This window comes from Chelonoidis abingdonii, chromosome 14, assembly GCF_003597395.2.
Source record: "Chelonoidis abingdonii isolate Lonesome George chromosome 14, CheloAbing_2.0, whole genome shotgun sequence".
Taxonomy (NCBI): domain Eukaryota; kingdom Metazoa; phylum Chordata; order Testudines; family Testudinidae; genus Chelonoidis; species Chelonoidis abingdonii.
In genome coordinates, this window is record NC_133782.1 from 17,955,838 (window position 1) to 17,979,846 (window position 24,009).

The window sequence follows — 24,009 nt, forward strand, 5'->3', positions numbered from 1 at the left end:
TTCAGTGTCTTTCCTGCATCCAGGAGCTTTTTCTTCTTGGCCTCCCCATGGTGTTCCTCGCTGGTGCCCTGTGGAGGCAGGTGCCCACTTGTGCTCTGTATCTCTGGTTACCAGGGAGCTGTGAGATAGCTAGCACCCTGGCTGGCTGGTGGCACATATGGTGGAGAGTGTATAAATGGTTTGGAAGCCTGTTTAAAGATGAATCTCTCTCCTCCTCCTCTCCCTCTTCCTGCAGTGTGAATGTCTGGAGGGAAGTTTAGAGTATTTTGACTGTTACTCACTGCAAAGCAAAGGAAGAAAATGTCTTTTAGGACCAGGATAACACTGTCAGTAGTAGCACTGTAGATTTCTCCTACAGCTGACACTTTAGGTGGTTGGAGACCAGTCCCAGGCCTGTTCTATACACAGTTTTTGTACCAATATAACTATTTCGGTTTGAAGGGTGATGTTTTACTGAAATAATTATATTGATACAAGCCCTAGTCTGGATGCAGTTATAGCACCATAAAGGTGTCTCACATACATATAGCTTAGTTCACCTTTCCATATGGCAATAGCTATCCCAGTATAAAGCACTGGGTATATGGCTATAACTGCAGCCACACTATGGGTTGTCCCACTTTTACTGTACTGGTATAACTAAAGTGATACAACTGTTGGGGATAGGCAAGTCCCCAGCTGCAGATCCCTGACATAGACTATCAGGGTTGGAAAGGACCTCAGGAAGTCATCTAGTCCAACCCCCTGCTTAAAGCAGGACCAGTCCCCAGACAGATTTTTGTCCCAGATTCCTAAATGGCCCCCTCAAGGACCGAGCTCACAACTGTGGGTTTAGCAAGTCAATGTTCAAATCACTGATCTATCCCTCCCTCCATCATGCTAGGAAATAGAAACTTTATATCAAACAGACTTTTTAGCAAAGTTAGGGAAGGCCCCTCTACCCCCTTTAGCCTCAGATGACCTTTGTTACCTAAGAAGCCTGGATTCCATTGGCCATCACAGAACACAGTATATTACACAGCAGATATTCCTTGGATCATAAAATACCCCCTTGAAGACTGCTCCTTGTAGGGTAAAGTCATGCCTGACAGATGTTTTCCTCTTCCTTGCTAATCTCCTTCTGGCACAGCTTTCCTCCTGGCCATGCAACAGAGGCTAACATACCATAACATCAGTTGCAGCTGAGCTGGAGAGCTGTGGTATGTTCTGCGAGGATTTGCACTGGGAATTTTCTGGAAGCAAACAAACAGGCCCTCTGTGGAGAGAGAAGCTTGTGTTCCTCTCCTCCTTCCTCTGCTTTCTTTGGTTGACCACAGTGAGCTGTTCAAAGGCCAACAGTGCAAATTCGCCATGTTGGAATGATTGATTCTTTTTGAGCCAGATGGTGGCTTTAAGACACAGGCCTGCATTGGGGATGGTGCAGGGATCCAGTGTTCTAAGTCAGTGGTTCTCAACCAGGGGTCCAGGGCTCCCTCGGGGGCTGTGAGCAGGTTTCAGGGAGTCTGCCAAGCAGGGCCAGGGTTAGACTCCCTGGGGCCAAGGGCAGAAAGCCAAAGCCTCTCCACATGGGGCTGAAGCTCAGGGCCTTGAGCCCCACCACCCGGGGCTGAAGATGAAGCCTGAGAAATGTAGCTTCCCCAGGCAATTGTCCTGCTTGCTACTCCCTAACACCGGCACTGGCTTTTATATACAGAAAACCAGTTGTCGTGGCACAAGTGGGCCATGGTGTTTTTATAGCATGTTGGGAGGGGCTCAGAAAGAAAGAGGTTGAGAACCCCTGTTCTAAGGCAAGCTCTGAGCCTCCTGCAGTGAAAGGGGACAGCATGTACAGTGCAGTTGCATTAGGAGGATTCAGCATGCTCTCCTCTGCACATCCAGCCAACAAGTGTGAAGCGGGATAGGACTGTGGCACTGCCCCCTTGAGAACCTTACAGCAGTGGTGGGCAACCTGCAGCCCATAGGCTGCATGCAGCCATCAGGCTAATCCGTTGGCGGGCTGTGAGACAGTTTGTTTACATTGAGCGTCCGCAGACATGGCTGCCTGCAGTTCCCAGTGACTGCAATTCGCCATTCCTGGCCAATGGGAGCTGTGGGAAGGGCGACCAGCATGTCCCTGACCCCTACAACACTTCCTGCAACTCCCATTGGCCAGGAACGGCAAACTGCGGCCACTGGGAGCTGCAGGCTGCTGTGCCTGTGGATGCTCAATGTAAACAAACTGTCTTGCAGCCTGCCAGTGTATTACCCTGATGGGCTGTGTGCGGCCGTTGGGTCGCAGGTTGCCCACCACTGCCTTAGAGAGACACAGTTGTGTCTATCCTTAATGTACAGTGGAAGGCTCTTTGAATCCTCAATCTTGCACATGCTGGCAGGGGCCAGACACAAACTAGCCATAGGAGGAAATGGACTTCATACCTGTCTTGGGGAGAGTTAGTACTCAAGCTCAAGGTGATTCCTCCAGTGAGTGGCTAATATCACATTAACTCAGGCTGAAGCATGTGATATTATAGCCAATGGGTAAATTCCAATGTACAATATTGCAACTGAGAGCATGCCTGATAGCTAAAATGTAGCGTGGGAAGTGCTGGAAGCTTCTGAGTCTCCTGCACTTCACCCAGTGAATGTTTGGAAACCGGAAGCCATTTCTCCTTGGTATTGTTTACATCACAAGATTGTCACTTCTTGATGAAGCCAGAGCTAGGAGGCTGTTTGCAGTGTGAGAAATGGCTTGACTTCATCGCATTCCTTCCCTTTGACAGTAGCCTGGTTAGAAGAAAGGATTGGAAAATATAGTGTAACACACATATCCCAGATGAGGCTCTCATATTCAGCCTGCCTGCTAAGCTTGTGCTCTAGAGACTGCCAATGCTCAGGGCGGGCTTCAGGCACCAGCGCAGCAAGCTGGTGCTTGGGGCGGCCAACAGAGAGAGGCGGCACCTCTGGCAATTCGGCGGTGGGTCCCTCTCTCCCTTTCTGAGGGAAGGACCTGCCACCGAAGAACGAAGCAGCGGCAGTAGAGCTGCTACTGCCCAAGTGCCGCCGATCGCGGCTTTGTTTTTCTTTCTTTCTTTTTCGCCGCTTGGGGCACCAAAAACGCTGGAGCCGGCCCTGCCAATGCTTATAGCCTAGCTGGGTCACTCGTTTGTCGGGACTCCTCTCTCTTTATGGCAGCATTCCAGCACCTGCACTTCCACTTCCACTCATGGTTTCTCTTCCTATTTCATATGGTGATAACTAGATATTATACAGCTTGCATGTTTGTAGCACCTTTCACCCAGAGAACTCTGTCAGCATACTACACCCCAGGGGATTTTTTTCACACCTGAATTGAGTGTGTGTGTTTGCACATCAGCAGTTATGCATGCTCACTACCATAGATGCTCACACAAAGTCAGAAATTGTGTTCACTCATGGCTAGCAGATACTTATCTAGTACAAGGATGCACAGATGCCCGACGTGCACCGACACACAATAGTGCATATCCAAACGAGGGGCCTAATTCTCCATTACCCTGCAGCTTGTGTGGCCATTTCCATCTGTGCAAAATGGGAGTAAGATGCTACTATTCTAATTTGGTAGCATTGCTATATTGATTTTGCTCTAGTATAAAAAGCAACTCAAGGAGCAAGGTAATAGAGAATTAAGGCTCTTATCTACATGTGCGTGTGTGTGTGTGTGTGTGTATGTAAGCTGGGAATTGGGACCTTAATGTGCAGTTGTGAATATGTAAATACATGCCTAGTTTTGGTCTGAAAAAGTAGGTCCTGTGTTTGAAGGAAATGCTTTGTCCACTAGTAAAATACACTAAAGGTGTGGAACATGGCTGCTGTTTCACAGCACACAGCAATACTGCATTGCAGGGTCAGACGAAATGGTGTATATAAGTGAATAGTATTATAATTATTTAAAGGATAAGAATAATAACTCCTTCCAGTTTGCCTAGAAAATTATTGCTAGCCCTTCACGTCGTGCAAAAAGTACCACAGGTTCCTTAATGACCACAAGTGCTGACGTGTTCAAATGACCTCTTACATTACCTCCGAAAGTTGATTGTCATGAGTAGGAGGGGAAGGCAGAGGGCTTTTTTGCCTTCTCCTTTAATGTGAGTTTGGCCTTTGTGAGCCCACATGGTATTTCCCATTTACCTCTTGAGAATTTGTGAGAAACCTTCTATAGAACTGACAAAGGCCGATGATGATTATCAGGCCTTGGAAAGTTCATCTTTATTTACATAGGTCAATGGCACAAGCAAAACTAAGATCCTCCCTGTGGGAAGACTGAGAGTGTGAAAGGCACATAATCATCCATACCCTAGAGACATTTTAAAATGCAGCCATTCCTATTGATTTTGGTTGCTTCCTGGCAGCAGTAAATAGGCACCGTATTTAGGTACTTCTACTTTAATAAGACACCCCAACCTTCATCAACAGTTAACACTGGATTTCTCTTGGTATTTCAGATCTTGTTTTCCAACATCGAAGACATTCTTGACGTTCACAAGGAGTTCTTGGCTGCCCTGGAATTTTGTTTACAACCAGAACCTCAGTCTCAGCATGAACTGGGAAATGTTTTCTTAAAATTTGTGAGTACAATGACTTAATGCTATCTGTAAATGCAGCTTCCTGTCACATGCTCTCATGTCCCTTAGCTAGCCCTAATCTCTTAGTTTTGGTAACTGTACCATGACAATGTGTATCTTTTATGAACGTACTATGTGGAGTGGGAAAAACCTTTGTGAATGAGACTGGAACAATGGAAACCAGATCAAACCCAGCAAAACAAGGAGGTATTTTTAGAAATTGTTCCTCTTCCCCTTGCATAGAATTTCTTTTTTCTTTTCTTCTCATCCAGCTGATCACATTTTACTAAGAGTTTATTTTCTTTGGTTCTAAAAATTTTAAAACAGCATCTCCATTCTAAATAGAATCAATGCAAAAATCTCTATGTTTTAATGCACAAAAGACTGGAAATTCAAAACTAAGGCTCCTACTGTAGCAGTTCTCCTTAATAACTTGGTTAAACAATGAAGGCCCGATTTTCAAACATTTAGGTGTGCAATCCCAAGACTAATTTATGCATAAAATACACTAATTGTGCGTGCAAGACAAGTAATTATGAATGTGTATGACTTGACTGACATCTCTCTCACGTGCTATTTGCATGCAAAGTTATCTGATTTGCATACAATAACACACAGTTGCGTGTACATTTTTTATGTGCAACTGAACTCCCAAAGCATTTGAAAATCAGAAACCTCCCACATAACATCTTTTCTGAGAATTCTGATAACTATATTCAACAGCAGCAATGCTTCATTCATATCTATTCCATCACTCTTCAATAATCTGGGATGATCCAGACTTTATGGTGTACCTGGTCTGTCTGAGTGCACAGAATTTATACAGCCTTTCATTAGTCATAAAACTACAGCACCTGCTGCCTTTGCATATGTTTGTTTATTTATTACGTGACAATCATGTAAATATTATTCCTAGTAGTAGAACGTATTATTTATATTGTAGTAGTGCCCAGAGGCTGTAGTGAGGAGTGGGGCCATACCATGTTAAAGCTATGCAAACACACAGGAGAACAAGAAGTCATAGAAATGTAGAGTTGGACCAGACTACAAGGGGTCATGTAGTCCACCCCCTGCAGAGGCAGGACTAAGTCCATTTAGATCATCCCTGACAGGTGTTTGTCCTTATGGTCCATATATTGAACATCTACTAGTATCGCTGCCTGACAGTAGGACATACTAATGATCAGATGTTTATTTTACAATTATGTGGAGATGTTTATTTTACAGTTATTAACTGGAGATACTAAAACAGGATGTTCCCTTGGGGATGATGGAAAACTGCAGGGTTTCTTATAAAATAGCATTGATTCCACAGAAATGTTAGTATATTGTCATACACCCAAATTCAGCCCTGGTGTATAATCCCACTAACCTCACTGACTATAATTTCATGTATAAATGTCATATTGTATAGAGTCACAAGGTGGATGAGGTAGTATCTTTTATTGGGCCAACTTCTGTTGGTAAGAGAGACAAGCATTCGAGCCACACAGAGCTCTTCTTCCAGACCTCGCCCACTTTTTGTCTCTCTAATATCCTGGGACCGACACAGCTACAACTACATGTCAAGAAATATTGTATAATAATCAGTTTCAACCTGCGGTCTGCAGACCCCTGGGGGATTGCAGACTATGTCTAAGATTTCCAAAGAGGTCTGTACTTCCATTTGAAATTTTTTAGGGGTCTGCAAATGAAAAAAGGTTGAAAACCATTGATGTATAACTTTGTTATTGAAATATTTAGTGATTAATTCTTAATCAAATACCCTTTATTAATGAAATATACATAGATGTGCAATAGAGAAATTATTAGACTAGAGGTTCTCAACCATTTTCTTTCTGAGCCCCTCCCCCCCGCTATAAAAACTGCACCATGTGCACCAGCTGTGCCACAACAACTGTTTTTCTGCATAGAAAAGCCAGGGCTGGCGTTAAAGGGTAGCAAGCGGAGCAATTGCCCGGGGCCCCACACCATGGGGCACCATGAACCTAAGTTCTTCAGGCTTTGGCTTCAACCTTGAGTGGTGGGGCTTGGTGCCCTGGGCTGCAGTCCCATGCAGCAGGACTTTGGCTTTCTGCTCTGGGCCCTAGCAAATCTAACACTGGCCATGCTTGACGGATCCCCTGAAACCTGCTTGTGGCCTCCCAAGAGGCCCCTGGCCCTGGTTCAGAACCACTGATTAGACAATAATGCCAGATGGATGAGTGCTACTGCAAATTTCTCTTGTATTGGAGTCTAATGGACTGGCACATTCTACATCAGTTTGCACTGAAGCTAGTACAATGCACTGCTCATAATGTCTACACGATTCTGTCCCACAATCCCCAAGAGACAAAGGCCTGCAGTCCATACATTGCAGTGAGTCAAACTCCTTCCAGTTCAGAATATACAGTCAAGACTGGTCATAACCATAATTGCTATGTGTGTCCACCTAGGGCTCCAGTTCTAAGGAGATGCAGAAATAATGCTGGGAGACACTATTGCCACTTAGTTCCAGGCAAGCAAGGACCAAGAGAAGGTTAGCAAAGGGGGAGAAAGCAATCTCTTAGTATGTGGGGTCCTGCTGGAGCTCAGAAGATAATATACAGCCTGAAGTGCAGCAAGGTGGAAGACAGAAAGGGCTAATTCTCAGGGCCTGTGTCTTGCCACAATGCAATTTAAATAATGATACCCTGGCTACTGGCAGTGAGATTTCTAATGCAGTGGCCTAGGTTTAAAGCAGATCTCCAGTTCCCCTCTTTGCTTAGAGTACCAGTGCCCCATGTCTGTAATTGGTACTATTCTAATGAAGTGGTGGCACTTGTGAGCAAGCTGTACTGTGGAGGTACCGTTGTTCTCAGCAGTTTTCCATGGAGTCATTGCATTGTTTCAGCAAAATGGTGGGCAGTATTTTGTCACAAGGAGAATAAAGGATGGAACACTGGGCTTTGAAGGGAAAAAGCCAACGATGATCCCCAAGAGATGCAGTTCTGGGACATAGTTATAGAGCTGACACTTTTTCCACAGCACGTGTTGTTAGCCAGTTTGACAAGTGAGCAAACAACCTCAATGCAGGAGGGAGAAATCCTTGAGGTAACAAATATTCTAAAAATAAATTTTGTAAGTCTCTGGGTCCTCCTAGCAAATAGAGTAGAATGAATAGATGGATTTCCCACCCTGAATTGCATCTGAAAATCACTAAAGGTTTTGTGAATCCAAACATCACTCTCACCACGTTGTTTTTCATTATAGTCAAGTCACAGCTTTACCCAAAGGAGGTTAGTGGTGAGGAAGTTAGATAAAGCCTGTGACCTGAATGTGCCCATGTATCTTCATGATCATCTGACTTAATAGCAAGTTCATCATTGTTCCTGATTACAAGTACCACTTCCGTGTCACCTGCCAGATGTTAGCACAGCTGTTCCCCTGCAGCAGATAGCTGTTTTAAAAAAATGCTCCTAAATTCAGCAAATAGAGTGAGAATCCCAAGACTCAAGTGCCCACAGGCTAATGGTGTCTCTTTCTGACATTTCCCTTGACTTTCTAAACTCTAAACGTTTTTCCTGAGTTTCCGTGTCATAAAGGCTCTTTTATGCAGACCATGGAAACATCAGGCTGTCTGCGGACCAGAAGTGCACAGAGCTGGCCAGAGCTTGGTCTCTCTGTTATTGCCAGAGCTGATTCATGTCGGGTGGAAGCAGTACAGGAAGTCTGTGTGCAGATTCCTGGATCACAGAGAACTACCTGCTGACAGTGATATAACCTCCGAGGCCAAGCAGCATCTGCCTCCATATAACTTATAGTCCGAACAAAGCACAGAACTCCCCATCCCCCACAAAAAACCCTCACAACACACAAGCACTTCCATGGGACTTTGAGTTCTCTGTCATTTTTACATGAGTGCTGGAACAATGGGGCTTCCCATCAATGTCACAACAGTTAGCCACAAGTCAGTCAAGCAACATCTATTGATGTATATCTATGGCAACTGACCTGCACTGGAGGCCAGCCTTAGCCTTCATTCCGCCTTGGATCAGCAGTAGGGTGACCAGATAGCAAATGTGAGAAATCGGGACAGGGAGTGGGGGGTAATAGGAGCCCGTATTAAAAAAAGCCCCAAATATCAGGACTGTCCCTATAAAATCGGGACATCTGGTCACCCTAATCAGCAATGATGAAGACAAGCTGCTGACTAACCAAGCCACTAGGTCTATGTAGGAGCCTTACTGGCTGTTGGAAAGGAAGAGTATCAAAAATAGGGTGTAGATAGACCACATGTAGCTCCAACCTCCAGTTCAGCAGTGCTGGCTTATTTGATTCCATCCATTTTCTGAGCTCCTATTAATTTGAATTAGATACATCTGCTGTTTGCCTGATGCTGTGTGCATATGATCAGACAATGCTGTCTCAAGGATGAGGCAAGTTAATGCAGCATCCCCTAAGTACACTGGAATCAAGCAATCTCGAAGCATTTAGGAATGTGCTTAAGTTCCTGAAGAAGGATGGAAAGGACTGCTTGATTAAAATTAAATGTCTGCTTAAATGATTTGATGAATTGGGGCCCAAAAGCTGAGGGGCTCCTTTGAGGGGAACTTGTTTCTGTTCCCACTCCAAGGACTCCATGCAAGGCTCAGAGAGAATATGGGGGAACAAGGCTTTTAGGAATATTCCAATTTAGAGCAGTAAAAATTAATTTTTGTCTGTACAGCATCTCTGGGTCTGGATGCAAATGGGGAGCAGATCTGCTGAATAAGAAGGTGTCATTTTTACACAGTCCCTTGTCTGACCATAATTGCACTCTAAGGTAGTGGTAACCGTAGGCTCAGCATTCCAATGGATAACATCTCTAATTATCGAACTGATCATTTCTTCATCGATGGGAAGGAGGGAAACCTCCATGTCACCCAGAGAGGAAATTAAACACTTCAGACACAGAGTAATTTAAAGCATAGCTCTCATACTTGTGGGTCTTATGCATGAAAGATAGCTGGAAGGACTTGATAAAAGCAATCTGCTATGTGTATAATTATTATACTGAGTCAAGTTTAGCAGGGTGATTTTGTAATGATACAAATATAACCTCTCAGAGTGTGGAATGCATGATGTTGCAGTCAGTAACCTGAGCAATGACATTTGCTCCTGTTGCATTGATACAAGCTCTTCTCCTGATCTGAAACAGATGCTGTCATGCTAATGGATGCTATTTCTAGGAAGCTAGTTTTCAAGCGTGCTGCTCCTGTGCATCTGGAGCTGCATGAGGGAGTCAAGAAAAACAAATATCGGAGGAACTCACATGCCCAGCTTCTCCTTCTTTAACTTGCTCTTTTAAAGACACAATCAGCATGACTCCCAGTTCCCTCCATCCATGTGTGTCATGCATCCAGCCTGCCTTTTCCTGTGTCTGGTGGTCTGGAGCCTCCCTTTCTATTGAATTCTCCAGGATTAAAGCCATATACCAATGTGAGCCATGCAGCTGAGAGATAAAGGTCCAGAGCATCTGCTTGCCCGCATCTCACTCCAATTTCTTTGTGGCTGCTGCTTTGTTTGCCTTATGCCATTGATATTATTGTGTTTGGGGAGAAATCAATTTAGTCTTAGCTCTGCACCCATCAATAAAAGGAGAAACAAATGCCCCATCAGATCAGCGATCCTATGGTATAAAAACAAGCAGCGCTTTACTCAGTTCATGAGCAAGTGTCCAGCCCTCAAACTGTTGACCTGAATGCTGAGTTAGCCTCCTGTATCACTGTGTAAACACAGTTTCTCTTCCATGAGGTTTTAGGGAATGCAGCTATATTTCTCCAGATCCATGTTGCTTAACTGTTTCAAACAGCCATAGTTTTTGCATGGATCTGTGCATATCTGCATAAATAAAGCTGCTAAAGTCTGAAAATATCTAATCTGCAGCTTGCGGAGGAAGATCTATACGGACAAATACCTGCAAGATACTACTTCTAAAAATACCCTTCTCATAGTCTGGGACAGATTGTGTCTGTCCCTGGATATGGGTGGGTGCATGGCACAAGGGCCTTTAAGCTGCAAAGTGCTGGAAATGGTTTTTATTGCTTTTCTGTAAAATATTCCATGTTGTTCTCCAAATAAGTGATGTTTACAGGGTGCTCTGCATCTCTAATCTATTACACTGGAAAAAATTCTACCATCACTCTCACCCTGTGGTTTAAATAAAGTAGAACATGGTACTACCAGCTGCTTCTTGTACTTTAACAAGGAGATTTAATTTCAGTTTGTGGGCATGACATCATGTGTATGGCCAGAAGGATCATGTATATTTTTACAGCACAATTGGTAAGGAATTAGAGGAGCACCTCCATTTGTTGTTAATGTTGTGCCTAAATTCAGACTCCTTTGTAAAGTATTTAATTTGTTTTATTCTGAGAGAAAATACGCAAACCAGTTCTGTCCATGCAATCACACTCTGAGTCAACATGTGTTATTTTTTTCTTGCAGAAAGACAAGTTCTTTGTATATGAGGAATATTGCAGCAACCATGAGAAAGCACTCAGGCTCCTAATGGAACTGAACAAGATTCCAGCAGTGAGAGCGTTCCTCCTGGTGAGCATCGTCTCTAGTATCTTGCACGTAACAATCCAACTTTGTACTATACTTACAAGGAAACTTTCATGTCCCAGGGGCTCAAAGCACTTTACAGACATGAACCATTCAAGCCTTACAGCTGCTGGGAGGGTAGATATTAATATGCCCATTGTTTTGATTGGCAAACTGAGTCACAGAACTAAATTCAGCCCTGGAACGAGCAATTTCAATAGGAGGTTGTTCCCGTTTAGGCCAGAGATGAGTTGACCCACAGATAATTAAATGAGTTGCCCAACAAGTCTGTGGCAAAATTAGGACTAGAACCCCAGTGGATCTGATTTCCCACTCCATGCTCTAGCCAATAGACAGAGCTCCCTCCCAAAAAAGTGAACTTCACTTCTTGATTATTTTCTGTTTCTTTGATGGCATTTCCTCCCTCCAACATCCTCCTCCCTTCTTCCTTGATTCCAAGTCATCTGTCCCTTGTTCCCAACCAGGGGGACAGGTACTGGGAGTGAGAGTTGCCACCAGTTGATAGGGTGATTCAGGATGTTAGGCTAAGTTCTTACTGCATGCCTTGAGGTAGAAAGGAGACTGCCATTTTGAAAATGTGGTCCTTCATATGAGGGCTTCATTCCCTTCCATTCCTAACTTGTCTCCCACCTTCCAAAGGCCCAGTCCTTCCAGATTAAATAGAGAAACAGAAGCCCCTTCTGAATGAATATCCTTTCCAGGTAGGCCCTCATCCTCTGGGCACTTTTCAACCACAATTCCTAGACCTAACAGAAAGCAGGGAGAACAAGAGTTCATTCCCTTAAGTATTCAGGCCCTCTTCACTCTTGTGAGTTTGAGTTAGTCCCATAATGTCACTGTGGTTTTGAAGCACTGAAGTGTCTCCTTCTAGCCTGTTGACTCCTCTGTGTATCACTGCAAAGGAAAAATTATTTGGGAGAAGGTCTAGACCGGGGTCAGCAACCTTCAGCACATGGCCCATCAGGGTAATCTGCTGGTGGGCCGCAAGACATTTTGTTTACATTGACTGTTCGTAGGCACGGCCCCCTGCAGCTCCCAGTGTGCATGGTTTGCCGTTCCCGGGCAATGGGAGCTGCGGGAAGTGGCGTGGGCTGCAGGGACTTGCTGGCCACTGCTTCCCACAGCTCACATTGGCTGGGAACAGCAAACCATAGTCACTGGGAGCTGCGGGGGGCCATGCCTGTGGATGATCAACGTAAACAAAATGTCTTGCGGCCCGCCAGTGGATTACCCTGATGGGCCACGTGCCAAAGGTTGCCCCTGGTCTAGAGAGAAAAGTGCATATGACTATTATTTCAGAGTGTTCTCTGCACCTACTAATTGGGCTAACAGAGACAAAAAGCTTTAGCTATGTTATTGGCCTCAACTGGCAAACTGGGCAGGAGGCCCAGAGTAAGAGATGATGTGCTGCCAACTGTCGTTTTCTGTAGCACCTGGATTCAAAAGATTCTTAAAATAGCTGTAAATATGGGTAAAACACTAAAGCCTGTGCTTTGCTGTGGCTGCTGTAATTCCTTCCACCCCCAATCTCCCATGAAAGCCCATGTTATAATGTCACCCTGCAAAGAGGGTTACATTAGAATACAAAGCATGGCTTGTGTGAATGGATTTGGCCTGGGAGCCCTCTCACAGCTGGTGAAATATAGAGCCCAGCCTCAGAAGATCTGGGAATATATCTGAAAATTTAGTAAGATTTAAATGGCAATTTTGATCCGGTGCTGGAGCGATGGGCGGAAAAGAGGCCTGGGAAGAACTGAATCAGATGAGACTCTTGGAAAATTGAATGGAGAGCTTTGTGAGCTGGTAGCAAGCACCACAGATCTAGAATAGCCTGGAGAGTGGTTATTGTGCAGGAGATTGTATGTAAAAATATCGTTCAGGGCTGTTGATAAATGGTGTCTGTGAGGGCTGTTTAAAAACGAAGAGATGATTAAACCAACAGCCAAAATAGCACCAGTGCTCAGAGTGCTTCTGGGCCACTATAATGAATGATGCACTAGGAAAATGTTCTTAATGAACAAAGCAGGTGAAGTTTGGCTTGTCTGAGGCTTTGTTACATACATAAAACTTAACTTTGGTTGACTGGAAAGTTTTGTGAGTCTTTCAAATACACGTTGAATGAGTCATGGAACAACTCTGACCCTTTCACCTGGACTTGGTTGGGTTTGGATTTACTTTTCTTACTTCGTGTATCAGCAATAACGATACTGAGTGTATAGTTTGTGGAGTGTTTATATGGTTTCTTTCATTAACAATGTCTAACCAAAACTGGGTAGGTTTGCCCTATCTTGGGTACAGACATGTCCATGTACCCTTTTCTGTCTGGAAACTGCAGGCTAAAATAAGCTGCACTTACTAGGAGCAGTATAATAAAGTTATGTCCAAAGTTTGAGCTGCAGGAAATCAAAGTCCATTGCATCCCATAGACAGTCTCATAGCCTAACCATCATGTCACATAGAGTAAACAAAACATACCCTGGAACCAAACGATGGGTTCAGACATGATGATTAGGCAGTGAGACTGTCTATGAATGCAATAGACTTTGATTTCCTGCAGCTCAAACTTTGGCCATAACTTTATTATACTGTTCCTAATGAGTGCATCTTATTTTAGCCTTTTGGGTTTGATATCCTTGGGGTGCAATGGTGGAAACCTTATATAGGTGAGCATTAACTCACATAAGAGTCACATTAAGTTCAGCAGGACTATCAAGTAATGACAGTAATGAGCTAGTTGGGTTCCTTTTGTTGATTGCACATTTTTCCCTTCACATTGTTTGTCATTTTCTGAATCTCAGGCAGTATAATGTTTATCTTTGGATTAAGAATTCCACACTACCATCTTTACCCATAATGGCTCATCTCCTAGTGATTCCTAGAGAGCTTCGAGCATCTAACTCCCTCCTTTGTATCACCAGCACTTGCACACATAAATCTCCCGCCACAGTTAGTAGCATCTTCATGGAGCATTTCCCATCCTTTCACATTCCATCCACTGAGTTTCAGCATGACTTGCATGTCGAGTTTTTGCCCGGGGTTGTCAGTGCTCCAACTGAGCAGGTAGATTTAGGAAGTGAAGACTGATTCTTGTTTTTCAGAAGGAGCTGGGCTCCAACACCAAAAAGGAAAATACTGGATAAAGCAGGGGTAGGCAAACTTTTTGGCCTGAGGGCCACATCAGGGTTCCAAAACTGTATGGAGGGCCAGTGTAGTATATTAAATTGCTCCCCACAGGAATATGCTACTTACAGCTGCCAGTCCTGGTGCTCTGAGTGGCATGGTAAGGGGGCAGGGAGTGGGGGGATTGGATAAAGGGCTGAAGGTCCCGGGGGGCAGTCAGGGGACAGGGAGCAGGGGGCAGTTGGATAGGAGTGGGAGTCCCGGGGGGTCTGTGGGGGTGTGAATAGGGGTTGGGGCAGTCAGGAGATAGGGAGCGGGGAGCGCTGGATAGGGGAATGAGGTCCTGGGGGGCGGGGATGGGGGTCCCGGGAGGGGGCGGTCAGGGGACAAGGAGCAGGGGGGTTGAATGGGTTGGGAGTTCTGAGGAGGGCAGTCAGGGGATGGGAAGTAAGAGGTGGCAGATGCGGGGGCAGGCTGTTTGGGGAGGCACAGCCTTCCCTACCATGGTGTAGTGCATTAAATTGCTCCCTGTAGGAATGTGCTACTTACGATGTACTAATGGCTGCCAGTTCTGGTGCTCCGTAAGTAGCACGTTCCCATGGAGAGCAATTGAATACACTACACCTGCAGCTCTCACAGCTGCACTGCCCAGCAGGAGCTCGCAGCCCCACTGGCCAGAGCGCTGGTGGCCCGGCGAGCTGAGGCTGCGGGGGCGGGGGCGGAGGCTAGCCTCCCTGGATGGGAGCTGAAGGGCCAGGCAGGACCGTCACGTGGGTGGCCCGCGGGCCACACTTTGCCCACCTCTGGAATAAAGGATATAAAATGTGGAAGAAAAAAAATAAAAAGAACATAACTGCAGAGGGCTGATGGGACCTATTATGCAGGATTCATGCCCACTCAGTTGCTATTAGTATTATTGTTTCTTTTGGGTCAGGAACAATTTTTCATTCTGTTTGTAGAGCACTTAGCACAGTGGGGTCCTAGTCCGTGCCTGGGGCTCTTAGGCACTACCACAATACAATTTACAATCAACTGGCCCCCAGCTCTGACTTGTCCTGAAAATTTATCAGAATTCCTCCAGCAACTCTTGACCACTCTTTGGGAATGACATTGCGTCTCTCTGGATTTGTGCATGCAGTGTTCATAGGGTGCAGCATTCTTCTTCATTTCTTGTTCTGAAATGCTCTAGAGTGTTACAGCCAGAGCCGGTGCTGCCATTAAGGCGAACTAGGCGGTTGCCTAGGGCGCCAAGATTTGGGGGCACCAAAAAGCGGTGCCCCCAATTTTTTTTTACAGCAGTTCCTCCCCAAGTGCACGGTCGCTGCTCCATTTCTCCTGCCTCCCAGGCTTGCGGTGCCAATCAGTTATTTGGCGCCTCAAGCCTGGGAGGAGAATTAGAGCGGGGGCGGCATGCTCAGGGAAGATGTGAAGCAGAGGTGAGCTGGGGTGAGGAGGTGCTGCACAGTTCCTTGGAAGCGGGGAACTGCCGTGGGCGGGGGTGCCTCAGGGCAAGGGGGCAGCTGCCACGGGGGGGGGGGGGGCGCCTCAGGGCGGAGGGGGGAGCAGAGCTGCCGCAGGGCTGGAGGAGTGGGGGAGGGCACAAGGTGGAAGTTTCACCTAGGGTGCGAAAATTCCTTGCACTGGCCCTGGTTACAGCAGCAGAAAAACAGTTGCTGCCTTTCAGGGAGTGGCTGCTTTTCGATGGTGATGAAGTGATTCTCTTTCCTGTACAATATGGTTTGGGATCCAAATGTGTGAACAGTGCTATGGAACTATAAAAGTCATCATCCAAGAGAGTACAGGAGCTTTGTATCAATGATGATGTTTCTTTTCCTTTCTGTTTACAGAGCTGCATGCTTTTGGGAGGCAGAAAGACGACAGACATTCCACTAGAGGGTTATCTGCTGACACCAATTCAGAGAATTTGCAAATATCCACTTCTCTTAAAGGTACCATTTAGAATAGAAGTTCCCCAGCTGGCTGCTTTGTTCCTGGGTTGCTTCCAGCCCTAGCTCTTGTGCTCTCACTTCTGCCCTCCCAGTTTGCATATCTAAAAGTTAACTTCCACCCGATGTGCATGAATGACTTTTGTAGGTGTAGTCAAAGGCTGGCTCAAGTCTAACAGACGGGTGGTTACTGGAGTGGTTTGGGTAGGTGAGAAAAGGAGATGCACTGACACTATAATGCCGTTCTGCTTGAGAGTCCCTTATGCTTACTCAGAAGAGTCAGTGCGAAGGTGCCACAAGGACTCCTCGTTGTTTTTGCTGATACAGACTAACATGACTACCCCTCTGAGTGCTATTTTAGCCACTTCTGGGAAAGCTGTGTTCAAACACAGTTATACCCTTATTCTGGGGGTGTTGGATGGCTCGGGGGATGAGTAATGGGCTACCAAGCTTTTCATTTCTAGGTCACTGGTTTGAATCTACACGTCTAGAGGGATTACAACCTCTTGTTGTTTGGCAGCTTGTCTGAGATGTGTTCAGTTGTCTCAGCTCAGTTCCCAATTGACAGGTAACACTGCAAAAACCACCCCTCCTGTTAGCACTAGTTGGCCTCCTTGTTGGCAATCTCAGCAGATAAGCCAAAGAACCTCTGGGCAATGAGGACTGAATTTACTTCTCATCCCTATCAGTGACCTCTCTGGGTCAGGACTGAGGCACATAGGCAAAGCCATCCAGCATGGGAGAATTTGCGCTGCCCACGTTGTACCTGTTTTGTGGTTAAAACAGAAGTGATGAGTCTCCTGGGCTGCCGGTCTTATGCCTTCTAGTAGAATCACATTCATTTATTAATACAAAAAATAAAAGAAGCAAGTGCCTTCCATCTCTAAAGAAAGATCCCTTTGTGGAGAGTGAAGTAAGAAAATATACGTTCCAATCAGGGCTGGGGATTTGTCCCAAATGTGTGAAAACTATCACTGCCTAGGTGTAGACTCCATGCCTTTTTTCTGCTTTTATTAAACCACTGTTCGTTTATTTGATCCTATCACATTTTCTGTAATTCGCCCCTCTCCCTCCCCCAGACACTTGATTGGAGTTTTCAGTGTCAAATGTTTCAAACATGCCTTCCATTTGTGCTTGTGCAACTTTGCACACCCCCAACCACATGTACATGCTGGTTTTCACACACTGTCATTTGTGGGCACAACTGTTAGGACTTACACACATTGAACCTGTTTTGTGTGCAAACCAAGTGCGGGCTGAGTTCACATTGGGTTTGCATACACAAGAGAGTGTGAGCAGAAATGCAGAAATGGAGGCCAATGGAGACTGCTATGAACATTTCTTCCTTACTAAAACAAGAGGGGTCCAGCCTTCTCATTGTTTTTGTGGAAACAGACTAACACGGCTACCCCTCTGATACTTTCTTCCTTACTGTTAGCAATAGTTGGGAGATGACAATAGTCTTTGTCCTACAGCTCTGGTGTCTCTTTGGACATAAGACTGGTCACATCTAGACCTTGTGAAACCTGGGTTGAATGTTGTCTCAGCTCCTGCAATATATACATTTGTTTATGTGAGATAGTTTGGGGAGGACTGGGTGTCTGTTCAGTCTTTGAATTTACACTGGGACTGTGAGCAACATTACTGTGCATAGAAAGACGGCTGCGGTGGTATCTGATAGGGTAAACAGGCCAGAGGAAGTGGGGATCTAAAAATGCTATTACTTTGCATTCCTGATCAAGGACCTTAGTAATATTTATGCTTCCTTGTTTCCACATTGTGGCTGGTTGCTTTAGTGGCTCCCAGCTGTGTTTATCAGAGTGATGGAGGCTGAAAATCTGAGGTTCCTTGGATTCTCTGGAATTTCCAAAGGATTGAAAACACTGGCCACACACAGGAGAGTAGTGACCAGATTCTTGCTCCTGTTCCACTCTCTTTGCACAGCTCAGGAAAGTTCCTGCAGGTTGCCCGTATGGGGGATTCCCCAGCAGGTGCAGCGCTTGTGGAGGTGGCTCCTACACCTGCCTTTGCATAGCCTGGTGGGCATGTTGAGGACATGCTGGATGTGGATGACCAAAGTGGCTAGTGCATGATATCCTCTAACTATCCCCAACTGGGGAGTGGTCTCTGGGCTCTTTTCACCTGTGACCAGGGCAAGTCAGAGAATCAGGGATTTCCTCTACTGCACCTAGTAGAAGGTGGGCATAGCAGAGAATCGAGCCCTAAAAGAGAATGAAAGATATTGCTTCTAGAAGGCGATTGGTTTTCTATGCCTAGATTTGTCCTGCTGCCTTCCTCTCACCCATTGACTTTTTCTTTCTCTCAGACCACATACTTGGAGTTTCTTTCAGACAGTTTAGTGCCTTCCGCTTTTCCATTCCTGTCCGCTAAGTCTCGCCTGCTGAGTCAGCCTGTGCTGAGTGGGGGTTGGTGAATTCTTAACTCTTTGGAAAATATGATACTTTAACGTAGATTTCTACCAGTCTGTGTTGATCTATGCAGATACTTTCCCATTGGCTGCAAGTTAATGACATGCAAATAGAAGTCTGTGTTCTATTTTAAAAGCCCATCCATATATTAGAACAGCATATTCTGCAAATATTAAAGCGAATCCTGAAACCTCAGTGCCTTCATTCAAAGACAGATAGGATATGTGCCACTATTTAAATACCATGAACATAGTTGCTATGGAAACATCTCAGACAGAGACAGACATTTTTGATTGTCAGATAGGAGTTCTAATGATATGATGGAATTTTGGCACCCTCTGACTAGGGTGACCAGATAGCAACTGTGAAAAAACAGGACAGGGGGTGGAGGGGTAATAGGTGCCTATATAAGAAAAAGTCCCAAAAAATGGGACTGTCCTTATAAAAACGGGACATCTGGTCACCCTCTGACTTCTGTTTCTGTTCTCTTTCGTAGCTTTTGGTGCAAGGCATTGAGTGCTAGTGATGGGTTCTATGCCAAGAAATGGCAGTGCCTATGAATGGAATTTCCATAGGGCCAGTTTCTCCTGCTTTGCTTTAATAACGAACATGTTGCTTTATAAATGGAGAAAAGGGAAAAGATGTATGAATAAATGCTTCTAAGCCAGAGGTTCAAATCTAACCCAGCACAGCTGCAACCCAAGTCATTATTATCTGATGACCATTTATTGGTGTCAAGTATCAGAGGGGTAGCCATCTTAGTCTGGATCTGTAAAAAGCGACAAAGTCCTGTGGCACCTTGTAGACTAACAGACATATTGAAGCATAAGCTTTTGTGTGTGAATACCCACTTCATCAGATATGTGCATCTGACGAAGTGGGTATTTACCCACGAAAGCTTATGCTCCAATATGTCTGTTAGTCTATAAGATGACACAGAACATTTATTGGTCTTTTTTTGAAATGGTCTGGTGGTTTCAATTCCCTCCCTCATACTCAGGTATGTATGTGATAAAAATTCTAGTTGGCACTAATCTCCATTCTCTGAATACAGACTAAATACTGACTAGGCCTTGAGACTGAAATAGCCTCTCCTACCTAGAAATAGTCCCTCCAAGTCAGTATGAAAGCACACTGGAAGAATGGGGTTAAGCGTGCACTGTTGATGCCCCTGCTATGCCTTATGTCTGTATAGAGGATGTCAGTGTTGCCAATCTAGAACTCTTCACCAGTATTAAATCTACTTATGAAACTGTAGTAGAGTGCACTGTAAGGAATTATCGGGAAAGATGTTCTGGGTGGAAATTCTTATTTTGTAGTATGTCATTACTTTATGGGGTTCCTTTCACATCCTAGTTAAATCACTGTTCATTTCTTAAAGTTTCATGGATATGAAATAGATCTACAGGAAAATGCTGAAGGAAATCCAGCTTCTGTCCATGCAACACATCAGCCTCATCAAGAGAGTCTATGTCATTAGTGGAAATATCTTTCAGCTCAGAAAATGTCCTTAATCTTCAGAAGCTACACGTGTTGATGGTTTCTCAGGGGGATGAGTTCATGATGGATACATTGTGTGCCTTCCAAATCTTAGTTAATGCTACTGAGAAAAAATAAAAATGGAAAGTTTTAATACCAGTTCCTCAGAAGTAAACATAAGTGTTTCAAACTTGGAAATAACTGGGAAAGAACTTTGAGTGATTATAAAAAAGCTGACTGAGTGAAACCAACTCTCCAAACCCAGCAATGAAGTTAGTGTTAAAACAGTGCAACTTCCAAATAAAATGAAAGCTACTGAACTGCAGTGACTGGGGATTGGGCTCTGTTTTCTCTTACTCTGAGGGCATTCTGACACAAATATATTCCTACAGATTAGCAAAATCATAGGCCAGGAGTTATTTCTCCTTTCTCTTTTACTTTGTCTTTAACAAGAGCTTATGAATTTCAGGATTTTCATATAACCTAGACATGATCTTGGTATGGTCAGGTTTTACCCAATATTCTGTCCTCTCATTAGTCTGAGAGGTATTTTTGTCTTCTGATTAGATTTACAAATTAGGAATCAGGACTTCTGGGTTCTCTTTTCAGTTCTACCATCAGGAAAATCATCTTTATCATTGGGGGTGCTGTGAAGTTAATAAATTATTTGCAAATAGCTTTAAGCGCCTTAGATGTAAGGTGCTGTAGATGTTTTCATAAGAACGGGAAAATAAAACCACTGAAGATGCTGAGCATCTCCTGAGATACTTGGCTATAGGTAAGTAGTTAGTGTTGATAAGATGCTATGGAAATAATAAGTAAGCAGGTATCTCCAATATTTTCTGTGATTCTCTGTATGTAGTATGATATCTAGTGGTGAATCCTCCTATAGTTTCTCATCTGATGAGGCCACTTGATGCCTGAACCAATGCATGAGGGAAATGGAGATGAAAAAATGAATTCAAATGTTGATGATTGTTGCTATTTTAATGATAATTTACATTTTCCTAGTTTGTCCATCAATTGCAGCAGCTCTGACTAGTGTGAGCAGTTTTTTAATGTTTGTGTTGCTTTTCTTTTGAACTCTCCCCAATTTGCCTGTCCCAGGTATGGAATGGGGCTCAAACTTCAACACCGTTTTCCAGCTTCTGTGAAAAGGTGGAACAATTCTGATACTACTATTAATGGCCCCCTTCCTCCCAGTACTGCTTTTGCCTAACATCTCTAGCATATAAGGGAGTAAGCACAGAATTTGTTGGCTTGCACATTAATGATCTTCAATATAAAGTCTTTCTAATCTTACTTTATATTCTTCTCTTTCTTGTTGGTGCTGCATTTTGGCAAAGGATTTAGAGTCTGTATTTGGGAGGTTAGCATTCAGAATATCCCACTATTCATCTGTCTATTGACACTGAGTTTCATCATGTACACGAAATAACAGGCATCACCTTTTAAGCACGGGTTTGGGCTCAGTGAAGGCTTAAATTAAACAGGGAGAAATGTGCTGTCTATGGCAAGCATTCTGATCCTTTAAGAGGAGAAGAAACAAAGACCCACACCACAGACCTTGGTAGCGCACACTCTACCAATGAGGTAGAGTCCAGCATTGATGTGTCAGCTGGAAATCTCACTGAATAAATATTAGTAGAAGATCTGTATTAAAGCAGCACTCTGTCTGGCTGATAACAGTCCTTTGACTCTACATTAATTAGTGGGAACTACTGCACTCCTTAGGAGCAGGGCCATGGGGGGGGCATGGCAAGTGGGGCAATTTGCCCCGGGCCCTGCAGGGGCCCCCACGAGAGTTTTTCGGGGCCCCTGGAGCAGGGGGTCCTTCTTCTCCGGGACCTGCCACCGAAGTGTCCTGAAGACCCACAACAGGGGGTCCTTTCGCCCCGGGACCCGCCACTGAAGGGCCACCACTGCCAAAGACCCCAGGCCCCCTGAATCCTCTGGGCAGCCCTGCTTAGGAGTAAAAGCAGCTCTTGTGCTAGCTAATCCCAGCACAAAAATAACCATTCCCCCCTAAGAAAGTGCATTTATATCAATGAAAAGAGAACCTGGGGAAGTAGTGACCATGAGTAAATCACAGCCTTAGTGGATGGGATTAGAGGCATTCACCCTCCTCTCCTCTACTTCATACCATATCAGGAATGTATAGGACATGATAACCACATCCCTGGAATCATCTGATCTCCGAAGGCATGTCACAGAGGTTATGAATGTTTCCTGTTTTATGCCTATTCCTGTTTTATGCATATTCTGTTTAGGAGTTACTAAGTACCCAGCCAGACATTTACACTCAAGTTCCAGTCTATTTTTTCTGACATACCGCATAATATGTATCGCTATACAGAAAATCCAGAGTAGTAATTATGTGTTGCCTCATGTGATGGGAAAGTCCTAGGTCCTGAGAGGGAAAGAAGGACCTGGAGGCAAAAGCTGAGCTGCCAGATTCAGAATCCATTTGAAAGATAAAGCAGAACAATGAGGCGTATGTAAACCCTAACGAATATGGTGTCTGAATTTTGAAATGGAGAATAATGAGGCCAATCATGCAGATATAGAGTGGGATGGAAAACTGCTAACTTCCCCCCTATTCCCCTCAGAGCTGTTTAAAAGACAGGACACCTCTAATTAGCCAGCATTTAATGTGTTACCATCTAACTTTCCCACTCTGAGGAAACAATGGGGTTGTATTTGGGTTCATAACATTGCATCAAATGTTTAAATTAATTCTCCTATCCAGAATGAATTGAAATTTTAAAAATATATTCAGAAATGAATGAAATACTGCTGCTTAGGGATGCCGTTCTATTTAAGAATCCCACCTATGCATGAAATAATTTTTATCTGCTATTTTCGCAAGTGATAGCCAAGATTCCTATCAATGAAAAAGAGAAAAATTGCTTCTCATGGTTAATGATTGTTCACTTTGTGGATTTTACAGCATTTTGTGTATAATCAGTGTTGTTTCTCCCACCATTTGTGAGAGTCTTTCACAGAGCAGAAGGGGGAAAAATACATTTAAAAAATAGGATTATAAAAGCACATAAATTAGTAGGCAGACTCAGGTCCAGAAATTCAACCTGAAGTGACTTTTAACTTAAAAAAAGACTAAATTTCAAGTTGACAGAGTGCAATATTATTATTATTCTTCCAGGTACTTTAAGGAAAATCATACACAATCACATAAACACTAAAATCATGGAATCATTTCTATTCATATTAAGTTTTGTTGCAAAAATACAGTTTGGAGCTGAACTATTTATTAATGATCCTTTCCAAGTAGATTAGAACAGGAAATCTGGTGTCTTTGTTATCTTTATCTGTTGCCCTATGCATTTCAATACGTAGCCCACAGGATTTCCACCTAAAGCTATATTTTCTGTGGGGACTAGTTTGTTGTGCAAATCTAGGCACCCCGGCAGGCCACAATTTGCATCTGCAATGAATGTGCAGCTTGAACATTCCAGTGTGAAAAATGTAGTGTATGGTCATAAATGTGTGTGTTCTAGAAGGTATGGTGGAGGAAGCATGGAAGTATTTTTATGTGGCTTACTTGTAATTTTCAATTGCAAAGTATGTGCTCAGCTATCAGTTTACAGTATACAACTAGACTAGAGAGAATCATTTTGAGGGTGGTGGGGAAAAGGCTGGCAGAGTCTTAAAAAACAAAACAAAACACCAGTTCAGCCGAATAACATCCTTTGTGCTCAGAAGTGTTACAGCTGGGTTTGTATCTGAAAAACCTCTTACTTCCTCTGTCTAAATAATCTGCATTGTTCTTCCCTTCAGTGTTTGTACCTTCCTTTAAAATGCACGTTACACTGAGTCCTCTCCACCCTGTTTTAGTTGTAAGTTTATGGGGCATGCCCAATTAGCAGC

At 44.2% G+C, this 24,009-nt stretch overlaps 1 protein-coding gene across 3 annotated transcripts in view; it reads left to right on the forward strand.

Moving 5' to 3' along the window:
• PREX1 (phosphatidylinositol-3,4,5-trisphosphate dependent Rac exchange factor 1) overlaps nucleotides 1-24,009 on the forward strand; it is a 227,157-nt gene that overhangs the window by 97,230 nt on the left and 105,918 nt on the right. For all 3 annotated transcript variants that reach the window (XM_032767342.2, XM_032767343.2, XM_032767345.2), the window contains exons 3-5: nucleotides 4,461-4,583; nucleotides 11,028-11,132; nucleotides 16,115-16,216. In XM_032767342.2, the coding sequence (XP_032623233.1) occupies nucleotides 4,461-4,583; nucleotides 11,028-11,132; nucleotides 16,115-16,216 (330 nt within the window). The remainder of the gene's footprint in view (nucleotides 1-4,460; nucleotides 4,584-11,027; nucleotides 11,133-16,114; nucleotides 16,217-24,009) is intronic.